Below are 13,175 nucleotides of genomic sequence, written 5' to 3'. Positions count from 1 at the left end.
AGGTTTTTTCTTTTTTTAATTAAAATCCAAGTTAGTTAACATACAGTATAGTCTTGGCTTCAGGAGTAGGACCCAGTGATTCATCCCTTACATATGACACCAAGTGCTCATCCTAAAAAGTGCCCTCCTTAATGCCCATCACCCATTTAACCCATCCCCCCACCCACCTCCCCTCCAGCAACCCTCAGTTTGTTCTCTGTATTTAGGAGTCTCTTATGGCTTGCCTCCCTTCTGTTTTTATATTATTTTTCCTTCCCTTCTCCTATGTTCATCTGCCATGCTTCTCAAATTCCACATACGAGTGAAGTCATATGATATCTGTCTTTCTCTGACTGACTTATTCCACTTAGCATGATACCCTCCAGTTCCATCCTCGTTGTTGCAAATGGCTAGATTTCATTCTTTTTCATTGCTGAGTAGTATTCCATTGCATATATATACTACATCTTCTTAAACCACTCATCAGTTGGACATTTGGGCTCTTTCCATAATTTGGCTATTGTTCATAGTGTTGTTGTAAACATTGGGGTACATGTGCTCCTTCGAATCGGTGTTTTTTTATTCTTTGGGTAAATACCTAGTAGTGCAATTGGTGGGTCATAGGATAGCTCTATTTTTAATTTTTTTGAGGAAACTCCATACTGTTTGCCAAAGTGGCTGCACCAGTTTGCATTCCCATTAACAGCGCAAAAGTGTTCCGCTTTTTCCACATCCTCGCCAATATCTGTTGCCTGAGTTGTTAATTTTAGCCATTCTGACAGGTGTGAGGTGGTATCTCATTGAGGTTTTGATTCATATTCCCCCGATGATGAGTGATGTTGAGCATTTTTTCATGTGTCTGTTAACCATCTGGATGTTTTCTTTGGAAAACATCTATTTCTTTGGAAAACATCTATTTCTTCACTGGATTGTTTCCTGGGTGCTGAGCTTGGTAAGTTCTTTATAGATTTTGGATACTAACCCTTTATCAGATATGTCATTTGCAAATATCTTCTCTCATTCCATTAGTTGCCTTTTAGTTTTGCTGATTGTTTTCTTCATTGTGCAGAAGTTTATATCTTGATGAGGTCCCAATAGTTCATTTTTGCTTTTATTTCCCTTGCCTCTGGAGACATGTCTATTAAGAAGTTGTTGTGGCTGAGATCAAAGAGGTTGCTGCCTGTGTTCTTCTAGGATTTCAGTGGTTTCCTGTCTCACTTAAGTGAGACTTAAGTGTCTTTCATCCATTTTGCATTTATTTTTGTGTATGGTGTAAGAAAGTGGTCCAGTTTTATTCTTCTGCATGTTGGTGTCCAGTTTTCCCAACACCATTTGCTGGAGAGACTATTTCTCCATTGGATACTCTGTCCTGCTTTGTCAAAGATTAGTTGGCCATATATTTGTGGGCCCATTTCTGGGTTCTCTATTGTGTTCCATTGATCTATGTGTGTTTTTCTGCCAGTACCATACTGTCTTGATGATTACAGCTTTGTAATACAGCTTGAAGTCTGGAATTGTGATGCCTCCAGCTTTGGTTTCTTTTTCACCATGACTTTGGTTATTGGGGGTCTTTTTTTGGTTCCATACTTAAGATTGTTTGTTCTAGCCCTGTAAAGAATGGCCCAGCTTTTTTCTTATTGTAAGAGCAGGAGTGATAGCTTGCCAGCCCTCTGCAACTCTGAGCCAAAACCAGAAGTCTGAGTTTTTAAATAGGAAAATTATAATTCTTGTTTCTAGAATGTCTCTTATTTTACTGTACTTGAATCTCTTTAATGCCTTCACTGTTTGTTTGTCTTTTTTCTGTGTTGGTTGTTTATTTAGGTCCATCTATTTCTATCTCCTTCCACATTTTTTGTGGGTTGTTCTGATTATTTTCTGCTTGACGTTTATCTCTGTGTCTCTCTATACTGTTTTGTTTGCTCACTGTGGCCAAAGTCTGGCTGTTTGAGTTCAGTAAGTGGCGACATTCTCCTGGCAGAGGAGAGTCCACACCTGTGTGCCTATAGGAGCCTCCAAGTTGCCATCCCATCTCCAGACACATACTTCTGCACTTCAGGCTCCGTGTGACTTCCCGTCCTCATGAAAGGAAGACTTATCTCAGTTTGAGTTCTTCCTTAGATGTCTGGTAGTTGGACAGAAATCCCTTTGCATGAGGTAATGCCAACCCGTGACCTATAGACTCATCACTGGAGTGCTAGTCTTCCCAGGAACATCCATGTTCAGCTCCTGGAGAGAAAGGCCTGCACACACTGCTCCTAACAGCACTCTCAGGGGCCCTGAGCCTCACTGACCCAGCTTCCTGATGGTAGCAGCCACAGCTCAGCCAAGGAGAACCATGAAATTTGAACTTGGGATTAGAGTTTGGTGGGACATATTCAAGCTGCCGACCCTTTGTACATTTTTGGATACAATAACACATTGAGTATATTAATGGTCAACTCTGCCATATCTTCATTTTGCATTTCATTGGCCTAATCAGTTGCAAATTGCTGCTAAATGCTCAGAGAGAGGCATCTATTGTTTTCGCTTCCAAGTTTCTATGGGAACTTCATTCAAGTTCTTGAGTTCTTATAATGCATTCTTCCTGAAGATGCAATTTCCCCAAACCCAAATATCTTGATTTACCTTTCTCAAGGTCTCCAGTGTGGTCTCTTTGGTTATGGGTTTAGGGTAAAATAATCCTAGCTCATTCAGACTTCATTGCAGAGGCCTATATGACCAACCAATCATTTCTCCTTATGGCTCATGAGAAGTCTTCCCTGCCAGCCATGCAACCTGCCTCTTGACCCCATAATTGATATTCATCTCCCACTAAACTGCGAACTCCCTGAGGGCAAGAGGATATATATATATATATATATATATATATATATATATATATATTTATTAATGGCAAGAGTTAGACATGTTTCCATCAATAAAGAAAACTCCAAGGATCCAAAATGACAAATATTACAAACCTAAGATTTATAGGAAAAGGATACAATATGACAGCGGCATTAAAATATGGATATGCATCACAGCCAAAGGCTGCCTCATAGCAAGGGGAGAGGACTGGGTGGAGCTCAGTTATCTTCCTTCCACAGGGCCATACAGCACATGCTTTCTCTCTTGATTAGAAATTACCAACATGGGGGCGTTTGGGTGGCTCATTGGTTAAGCGGCTGACTTCGACTCAGGTCATGACCTCACGGATTGTCAGTTGCAGCCAATGTCGGGCTCTGGGCTGAGAGCTCAGAGCCTGGAGCCTGCTTTGGATTCTGTGTCTCCCTCACTCTCTGCCCTTGCCCTGCTCTCTCCCTCTCCTGTCTCTCTCTCTCTCAAAAATAAACATTAAAAAAAAAAGAAAGAAAGAAACCATCAACGTGTATGGCACACACCACAACCAGGAGCTCCCACCTATCGGGATATGCGTGACACATCGCTTCCTCCATCCAGCCTGGTCAAGAAGTGGCTGCTGCACAAACCATCTCCGCAAAGGTAGCAGCGATTCAAAGATCCAAGGTAAGCCCAAACGTTTGCTCAGGGGCTAGCAAACATTCTCCTCCACTTAGCTGTGTTCTAGGAGGGGGGCTTTGCCCCTGGGTCTAAAATTCTCAGTAGCCGTTTCCACAAGGGCTCATCAGGGAACTTTTTTTTAGTACACTGCAGTCACAATTCTTTTCACTCAAGAATCCCTTATTTTTGTGTTTTCTTGTCCTCCATGGTCAATTTGTCCCACCTGAATCACCTTTTTAGTTAATTGGTCTCACAGATATAGTTAATTTAGCAGGTATATCTGCCCCAGGTTCCTTTGGTTGAAGCGCCATCTCCTGGCCAGAGAGGGTTAAGCCCAACGAAAGGAGATGCTGAGCTTTTATTTTTGCTAACATTGAACGCAGCCACCATGGAACTGAGTTTTTGAGGACCTGCCTGAAGTTTCCTGCTAATCCACTTTGCTAGATCTGAGGCTTAGGTTTTATCATTTTCAGATTCCACTGGAAGGTTTATTACCAATAACTGCTTTGAAAACGTGCTAATTCAAATCAAGGGTGACTTGGCAACCATCTGGCATCAATGATTCATCTCCACCCCCTTTAGCAGAACCAGAGTTTTTCTATCTCAGTAATGCCTTAGCCATATTTTTAGTTAAAAATGAATCAGGGACTGGACTTATAATCCCCCTTCTGATACCAACCGAACTAATGGCAGCAGTTAGTGCTTGTTAAAGGGCACTCACAGGACCCCAAATAACAATGCTTACAAATCTATGGTTGTTGCCTAAAGGGACACAGCATAGCAAAAGCATCAAGTAAGCATAACCTCGTAGCCAAAAGCGACCCCACAGCAAGTTATCCAGAGACACCTGGCATTGGCTCCAATTGTCCTCTTTCCACAGTGCCATGGCAGGACATATTTCTTAGATCAGAAATCACTCATGTGTGCGTGGAACATTTTGGAACCAGGAAGTACAAAAGGATTCTAGAACTACCTTGTACCTTGTTAATCATATTGATCTTGCTATGTAACCAGCCTCAATAGCAGAGGTCTCTATGAGGTCTCACTGAGACCAGATACAGTCAGTCTCATTGTTATCAATAAACAATGCTGACACACTGGGATAAGCCACTTCAAAAGTCACCGTGGACCCATGGATACAAAGCAAACCATTAATCAGTGCATTTCATACCTTGACCATTTCATGGCATACCTTGATCAGTGCCATGCAGATGTGTCTCTTATTTCAGTAAAAAATTTCAGGCCAATTCGGCATCTGCTGGAATTAACCCTTATAGCACAGCACACTCTCCTTCTTTAGTATTAAATCCCCGTCAATATATAATGCTCCACACATTCTAGATGCTCACAGGAAGCTCGATGGGTGAATCAGTGAATGAATAAGCAGAATTTGCAATCCCAGGCTTTGGCTGACTGATTTCCTTTCCCTTTCTTTTCTTTTCCTTTAGCATGTGTGTTTTTCATATTAAAGGCATTTGGACAATTAATCATTCACTGTTGCTGAGTTCACTGTTTCAGTTCTAACATAATTAGATCATAAACTCTGGAAAGCTGAGATATTTTAAATTTTTCATCCCTACCTCTGCTTTCTCATGTTCCCAGTCTTTCAGCTGGGTTCTCTGCTATGATGTCCGTCTCTTACCCATGCTACATAGTAGATATCAGCAAAGCACTGATACTAAAGTCTGGTCATACTAAAGTATGGTCATCAGGGCGACATGTGCTTAATATATTCTTGGTGAATATTTACTAGAAGTGAATTAATCTCAGCGCGCCTGGGTGGCTCAGTCAGTTAATCATCTGACTTTGGCTCAGGTCATGATTTCATGGTTCATGGGTTTGAGCCCCATGTCAGGCTCTGCGCTGACAATGTGCAAGCTGCTTGGGAGTCTCCCTCTCTCTTCTCTCTGCCCCTCCCCAGCTCTCTTTCTCAAAAATAAATTTAAAAACTTAAAAAAAGGTGAAATAATTTCAGTGTACCTGTATGCTTGGATTATATATAGTTCTGAGAATAATATGTATGTGCCTAGGTCTCTACGTAATATCACTGAGTCCTTATAAAATTCACAGGAGATGGGGCACCTGGGTGGCCTCAGTTGGTTAAGCCTCCTACTTCAGCTCAGGTCATGATCTCGCTGTCTGTGAGTTTGAGCCCCGTGTCAGGCTCTGTGCTGATAGCTCAGAACCTGGAGCCTGCTTTGGATTCCGTGTCTCCCTCTCTCTCTGCCCCTCCCTGGCTCATGCTCTGTCTCTCTCTCAAAAATAAATGAACATCAAAAAAAAAAATTAAAAATTCACAGGAGAAGTATATGATTACACTCATTTAAAATTTTTTAATGTTTATTTTTGAGAGAGAGACAGGCAGAGCACAAGTGGGGGAGGGGCAGAGAGAGAGGGAGACACAGAATCCAAAGCAGGCTCCAGGCTCTGAACTGTCAGTCCGATGAGGGGCAACTCACGAAATGCAAGGTCATGACCTGAGCCAAAGTCTGACATTTAACCTACTGAGCCACCCTGGTGCCCCTGATTACATTCATTTTAGAGAGAAACTCACAGAAATTAAATAACCTATGTATTATTAAAAAAGTTTTTAAGCAATCTCTACACCCAACATGGGGCTTGACCTCACAACGCCGAGATCGTTGGAGATCAAGCATGTTGCACCAGTTGAGTCAGCCAATGCCCCTTAAATAACTTATTTGAGGTCACACAGGTACTACGTGTTTGGGCAAGGATTTGAAATAGGGTCTGTTTGAGATAAAATTTTGGCTCATTCACATTGCTACCATAAGTCTCCCAAGATATTTCAGAAAGCAAGGTGGGTCGCATGCTCCAGCCCTGAAAGGGGGGGGGGAGGTTCTTCTTTTCTTTAATTTTCTTGTAGCTAGCTTAGAAAGTTCCCTCATGTTGCTCCCTGGTCAATCCATTCCTTATATTATTCAACCTTGACTTTCTGAAATTTTATAATGCAGGGTGTGTGTGTATATATATATTTAGATATATTCTTATTAGAAGATTAATTTTAATTATATTATCCTTTTTTCCCTTGTCATTACTTTTGTTTTGACTATTTAATTTGTTAAGAACTCTAAAAATCTGTATAAAATCTTCCACAATTATTATATTTTTGTTAATTTCCCTTGTTCTTTTCTACAGTATTTTATGCTATGTGACTTGAGAAAGAGAGAGAGAGAGAAACATTGAGAGAGAGAGAGAGAGAGAGAGAGAGAATCTTAAGTAGGATCCACACTCAGTGAGAGCCCGTGTGGGGTTCCATCCCATGACCCTGTGATCAGAACCTGAGCCAAAATTAAGAGTTGGATACTCAGCTGAATGAGTCACCAGGCACCCCTAATTTTTTTTCTTCAAATTCAGTTTTGACTGACAATGAGACCTTGACGACTGCTTTCTCCTTGTATGCATTTTCTAGTTTAGATCTTTGAACAACTATGTATTTACTTATTCATTCATTCATTTAAATTTATTTCTGAGAGAGAGGGAAAGCATAAGTGGGGAGGGGAAGAGAGAGGGAGACAAAGGATCCTGAGCAGGCTCTGCCATGGCAGCAGAGAGCCTGATGCGGGGCTGGAACTCATAAAGTGTGAGATTATGACCTGAGCAGAAACCAAGAGTCAGATGCTTAATGGACTGAACCACCCAGGCACCCCTATTTTATTTATTTTTAAAATGTTTATTTATTTATTTTGAGAGAGAGAGAGAGAGAGAGCAGAGGAGGGGTAGAGACAGAAGGAGAGAGAGAATCCTAAGCAGGCTCTGTGGTATCCACATGGAGCCCCATACAAGGCTTGATCCCACAAACCTTGAGATCCTCACCGGAGCCAAAATCAAGAGTCCTGTGCTCAACCAACTGAGCCACCCAGGCGCCTCTAGATCTTTGAACAATTTTTTTAAAACTTTCAAACTTCATGAGTCACTTTGAAGTCTTTTTTTTTTGAGATTATGATTTTTTATTGTTTACGATAATTGGATTTTTTTAGTGTAGCTGACATACCATGTTACATTAGTTTCAGGTGAACAGCATAGTGATTCTACAAGTTTATCCATTATGAAGTCTTTATTTGGAAGTCTTTATTTTGTATATAACATATAGCTTTTATAACCCAATCTTAAAGTCTTTTCCCTGTAAGCGATGAGTGTATATTCCCATTACTGATATTTTCTGCCATGTTCTTGAAAAAAAAAATTTTTTTTACTGGTTTTTTTTTTTTCTTTCTCCCTTAGTGCTATTTTGTTTTCTATCTATTGTTTGTGCAAGAATGTTATGCTGGTCTTACAATTCTGAAGACCGTTAGATACCAGATGACAGTGTATATAATATGTCCAGAAGAAGAAAGAGGACGCCCCAAAATTCTGCAGCAAGGTAAGTTCTCTTTCATATGTAGAGTAAAAATAGACTCTCAGATACGCAAGGTCTTGGAATGTTTCACAATCCCCACTTCTTACCAAAAATCTAGAGGAGTACATATGACAACAAAATAAAAACGGAATGAAATAAAGAACTCATGAATAATGATTGGTGACACTCAAACGGTGGCTGTTAGTGTTCTGGTGCTCTACGTGCCATTTCCTTTAATCCTCAAAATGACTATACTATGTAGATACTATTATTATCCCAATTCTGTATTTAGGAAACTGAGACACAGAATAGGTAAAGAATTTGTCAAGCTCCCAAAGCCGCTAACCATTATGCTCTGATGTGCCAAAGGGAAGTAAAATGGGGGAATGTGCTGTGAAAGGGATGCCAGTAAATATTAAATAAATTTAAACATAGAATGAAGCCTAAACATAGATTATGATTAAAATCCAGAATTTAATTGATTTCAACAGCACCCAATGTAAAGATAATAACTTGTTGATAATATCCAGGGACAGAAAATCCCAAAGGGTGAAAACAAAAACAAAAACTGGGGAAGGATATTGAAGGGGCAGAGGGAGGAGGAAGATTGTTAAAGTAAAATAAATTTGGAATCTTTCGTGGGAGGTGTCGACATTTTTTTTTTTTTAAGTTGAACTTCAATGGGTATTGAGGAGGGCACCTTTTGGGGTGAGCACTGGGTGTTGTATGGAAACCAATCTGACAATAAATTTCATATTAAAAAAAAATAAAGTTGAGCTTCATAAACACAGATTTAAGATGAGCTTAAAATTATAAAGGGGAAGTGGGGCGCCTGGGTGGCGCAGTCGGTTGAGCATCCGACTTCAGCCAGGTCACGATCTCGCGGTCCGTGAGTTCGAGCCCCGCGTCCGGCTCTGGGCTGATGGCTCGGAGCCTGGAGCCTGTTTCCAATTCTGTGTCTCCCGCTCTCTCTGCCCCTCCCCCATTCATGCTCTGTCTCTCTCTATCCCAAAAATAAATAAAAAAACGTTGAAAAAAAAAAAAAATTATAAAGGGGAAGTAACGATTGTCTAAATATTACAGAGGGCAATAAAATGGATAAACCTTTAACAAGGTAGATCAGTAGGACAAAAAATAATAAGGGTGACAAGATAAAGTACATTACTGATTAATTCAGGAGACACAACATCGAATCATGAGCTCTACGAAGGAAGTGGTGCTATGGTATAAAGGAGCTGAAGAAAAAACAGACCTTTATAAGCCACAGAGATAAACTAGATACAATTTCATGTATTTTACTTTTTGTTGTTGGGAGAGCCAGGGAGAGGATGGTACAGGGCTCCCTTCAAGTTAGTGGTCTAGAATTTTCCTTTCAAAAAAAAAATTTTTTTTTAATGTTTATTTATTTTTGAGAGAAACAGAACGTGAGTCAGGGAAGGGCGGGGGAACACAGAATGCAAAGTGGGCTCCAGGCTCTGTGCTGACAGCACAGAGCCTGACGTGGGGCTTGAACTCGTGAACTGCGAGATTGTGACCTGAGCCAAAGTCAGAGGCTTTAACCAACCAACCAGCCGCCCAGGCACCGCAGAGTTCTTCTACCTGAGGTTCAAGCAGATGGCAAAACAAATTTCTCTCCTGCACTCTGCGTCCTTGTTCACTACCTAAAATAGTGTAGGTATTTCTCCACTGTCCTTCTCACAGCCGCCTTCACCTCTACGTTCTTTAGGCTGTAGATGAGGGGATTCACCAAGGGCGTGACTGCACTGTACTGCAAGGAGGAGAGCAAATCCAGGGAGGAACCCGAGGTGGGCATAAGATAGCGAATCAAACCTGAGCCAAAGAACAGGATCACTGCGATGAGGTGGGAGGAGCAGGTGGAGAAGGCCTTGCTTCTGCCTGAGGTGGAGCTGATGCGCAGGATGGTGGAGACAATACGGGTGTAGGAAAAGAAGATTGGGAGGAAGGTTCCCAGCCCATGCAGTAAGGTGGAGCAGATCAAGATGTCAATATTGATGGAAATATCAGAGCAAGACAGAGGGAAGAGGGAGGGCAGCTCACAGGTGTAGTGGTGGATGGTTTGGGCCTCACAGAAGTCCAGGTTAATAGCCAAAAGCACAATGATGACTGAATTGAGGGAAGCCAGGCCCCATGAGGCCAGCACCAGCCTCACACAGAGCTGGCTGCTCATCACCTGGCCGTAGAGCAGAGGGTGGCAGATGGCGGCATAGCGGTCATAGGCCATCACCGAGAGCAGAAAGGCTTCAGTCCCTGCGGTGATAAACACAAAGAACACCTGAGCCAGGCAGCCCTCTACTGAGATGGTTTTCTTCTCAGACAGAAGGTCCTTCAGTAGCTTGGGCACAGTGACAGAAGAGAAGCAGAGGTCCAGGAAGGACAGGTTACTCAGGAAGAAGTACATGGGCATGTGGAGGCGGGAATCGGTCCTGATCACCAGCAGCAGCATCAGATTCCCCATCACGGTCAGGAGGTAAATCCCCAGGAAGAGCACGAAGAGCAGAGCTTGGATGTGGGGGTCGTCGGACAGCCCCGTGAGAATAAACTCGGTGATGATGCTGTGGTTCCTCCAGGCCATTTGTGGAGGGGATTTCCCTGGAATAGAATAGAAATAGCGATGAGATGTGTCTCCTTTAGGTCATCACCCCTCTCACCATACATCCCTCGAAGCTGCCCTTACCGCATCTCAGGAAAAGTTTTTATCCTGTTTTGTTATCACCGATCCTATGTCACAGTCTTTGCGAACTTCAGAGAATCCTCTGGCCCTTCCGTTAGGGATTTCACTGGACCAATGAATATCTTTGGTTCACCTACACATTCATAGTATTTAGATGCTACCAATTCTTCTTAGACTTTAGAAATCGTCAAAAATCTAGCACATATCTGAGTGGTTTTCTAAACCTTCTTTCTTCAGTTTCTCAACCACAAGTTTTTGGTTCAAAATCATCCAGTGATTCCCTACCAGAGTTGACATCCATTAGGCACAGTAGGTCCAGTGCCTAGGGCCACAGTTGTTGCATGGCTGATGAAAACATTTTCAATTTCTTTTAAGATCAGAAGAATCTGCATTCTATTCATCTTTATAACTGCAACATTTTAATATCTCTTATTATTATATGGAAAGAATGGAATGGAAAGAAAAGGAGCCTAGGGAGGCAAAAGTGCCTGGAACCATGAAAGTCATAGTGTGTCCTTGCTCTCTACTTTATGAACAGAGCATTAAATTTAGTAAGACTTTATTAAATACAGAGCATTTTTTTAATCGCTATCTCAATTGTTTCAAGGTAATTCCGTAAGATTTGATAAGGAATTATTAGCCATGGGGCAAGGAATATTATCCCCATTTTTACGTGAGAGAAGTCTGATATTAAGGGATATTTTGTAATGTCATGTTGACAACAAATAGAAGTAAAAATAGGAGAAGTAGAAGTGAATTACATTATTTTTTTTTTTTTTCTAATTATCAGCCCAATGTCTAGGCTTAGTGCACAGTGATAAGGAACACTTTTCTTATTCAGATGCTTCAAATTCTTCTTCATCTGCCCTTCAACTCGTGGCCATTTTGGCTGCTTTAGATACCAGAAAGGTCTATTTGTTTCTGTGTCTTTGCTCACATTCTTCTTCGTATGTTCTCCTCTTAAGCCCACTGACCCAGACTCTCCTGGGTCTTCCAGTGTCATCTATAAACCTGCTTTTTGCTTCTAGCCTGTCCTGACTGCCCAGCTCTCTGTTCAAACCACTGGGACACTTGCTCTCAGGTGCCTTATGGCATAGTCTGAACTGTGTGTCTTGTCTCATGTTAGACAGCGATCTCAGTTTTCCCCTCCCGATTGTGAGCTCCTTGAGAATATAGATCACAACTTGACAACAACAATCACAAGTCAGCATTTCTCTGGCTCTCGCCTGCCCGTTAGCTTCTGATTACCTCTCAGATTTCTGTCCGATTATTTTGGAAGCCTCTCCACGTCATCTCCCGCGTGCCTTAGAAAAAAAACCTCTGGACTATCCTCAGCACAGTCTCCTCCCCGACTCCAGCGGCCCCCACAGCGCTAGCGGCCCCGCAGAAGTCCTGCTGACATTGCTGCCCCCCAGCGTCGCCAGGCTGACCACTCACGCTGCGTGGAGGCCACCGCGGCTGAATTTCCAGGATGCTGTTATCTACCCAGAGCACACCGCCTCACGCCGCAGCCCCTCCCGCGGTCTCATTTTTGTAGAATCCACAGCATTGTTGCCACCACTGCAAGAAGCTGCTTGTAATTTATTGTGGATGTGTTATTCTTTTATTGCCCCCTGCGGGTCAGAGTGAAGAGTCTTCCGATTTTCTTTTAAGTGTTTTTTGCATCCGCCTGCTCTAGGGATCAGCTGTGTAACCAAGAGGACCAGATGGTGAGCCATTTATGTTAATCGTGATACTAAGAATCATTTTGAACCCTAGCTTCTCAGACTACATCCTATGTGAAGATTCCTTCCTCAGGTGGACGTCTGAGGCGAATTTAGCAGTATTCTGTTTTTGTCTGTCAGTCCACAGTCGATCCCATAGTGGGCTTTTGTCTTCACAGAAATGTTTCATCTTACTGATTCGAAGAGCCCTGCTTCTGACCCTTTCAGCTCTGCAGCCATCTTATGACTAGGTGCTCACTTGCATCATGAAAAGCTTAAATTCTGATCCCATTAACAAATCCATCAGCCCCACTTGAGTCCATCTTAGACCCAAGTCTGGGTTACCTGTGTGCCAGGACAGAGAGGGCAATGTTCACCTCTGTGTGCCTGCAGGACAGTAGCTTCCGTCCAGGGGTGGTGAAGCATAACTGGAGAAGTTACTTCTGAGGATCCTGCACGGATAAAATTGTAGATACTGTAGTAAGTGAACACCGTATCTTGAATCCATACAAGCAAAGTCAAATGATACGTGGAAGCCATCTTCCCAAAGATTCCTGTATTTCAAAATATTTAGGGATATGGCTAGCCTGGAAATCGCTTGCCTTCTTCCGCTTTCACTCATAAGGGGGACCTGGCTACAATGTCCGCTGGGGCGTCAAGCTCTCTCATCTGAAGAAGCTTAGCATTTATGGAGAAGCCTTTTCTCTCCTGCCCGACACCCACATTTTTTATGGAAGAAGGCAACAGCGACTTCTCTTGGGTGATTTCAAGTTGTCACAAAGGCATGTCCCTCCCCTTCACAATCCCTCAGCGGCACCCCAGATTGATGCCTCAGACTTCTTTCATGACCAGGAACAATTAATCCCAGATCAATGAAGCATAAAAGTAAAGCAGACCGGCAGTCACTCTTGGGAAGGGAAGCTTCCATCCTGAGATGTGGCAGACG

At 42.4% G+C, this 13,175-nt stretch overlaps 1 protein-coding gene across 1 annotated transcript; it reads right to left on the bottom strand.

The window, feature by feature from the left end:
* Window positions 1-9,304: 9,304 nt before the first annotated feature.
* Window positions 9,305-10,562, bottom strand: LOC123590713 (olfactory receptor 8S1-like). Its single transcript, XM_045464148.1, has one exon. It carries the CDS (start codon window positions 10,425-10,427, stop codon window positions 9,492-9,494), a length of 936 nt encoding a protein of 311 aa, XP_045320104.1. The 5' UTR covers window positions 10,428-10,562; the 3' UTR covers window positions 9,305-9,491.
* Window positions 10,563-13,175: the final 2,613 nt, after the last annotated feature.

This window comes from Leopardus geoffroyi, chromosome B4 (assembly GCF_018350155.1).
Source record: "Leopardus geoffroyi isolate Oge1 chromosome B4, O.geoffroyi_Oge1_pat1.0, whole genome shotgun sequence".
Classification (NCBI taxonomy): Eukaryota; Metazoa; Chordata; class Mammalia; order Carnivora; family Felidae; genus Leopardus; species Leopardus geoffroyi.
The sequence above is the reverse complement of the archived record's forward strand: the minus strand, read 5'-3'. Positions and strand labels throughout refer to the sequence as shown.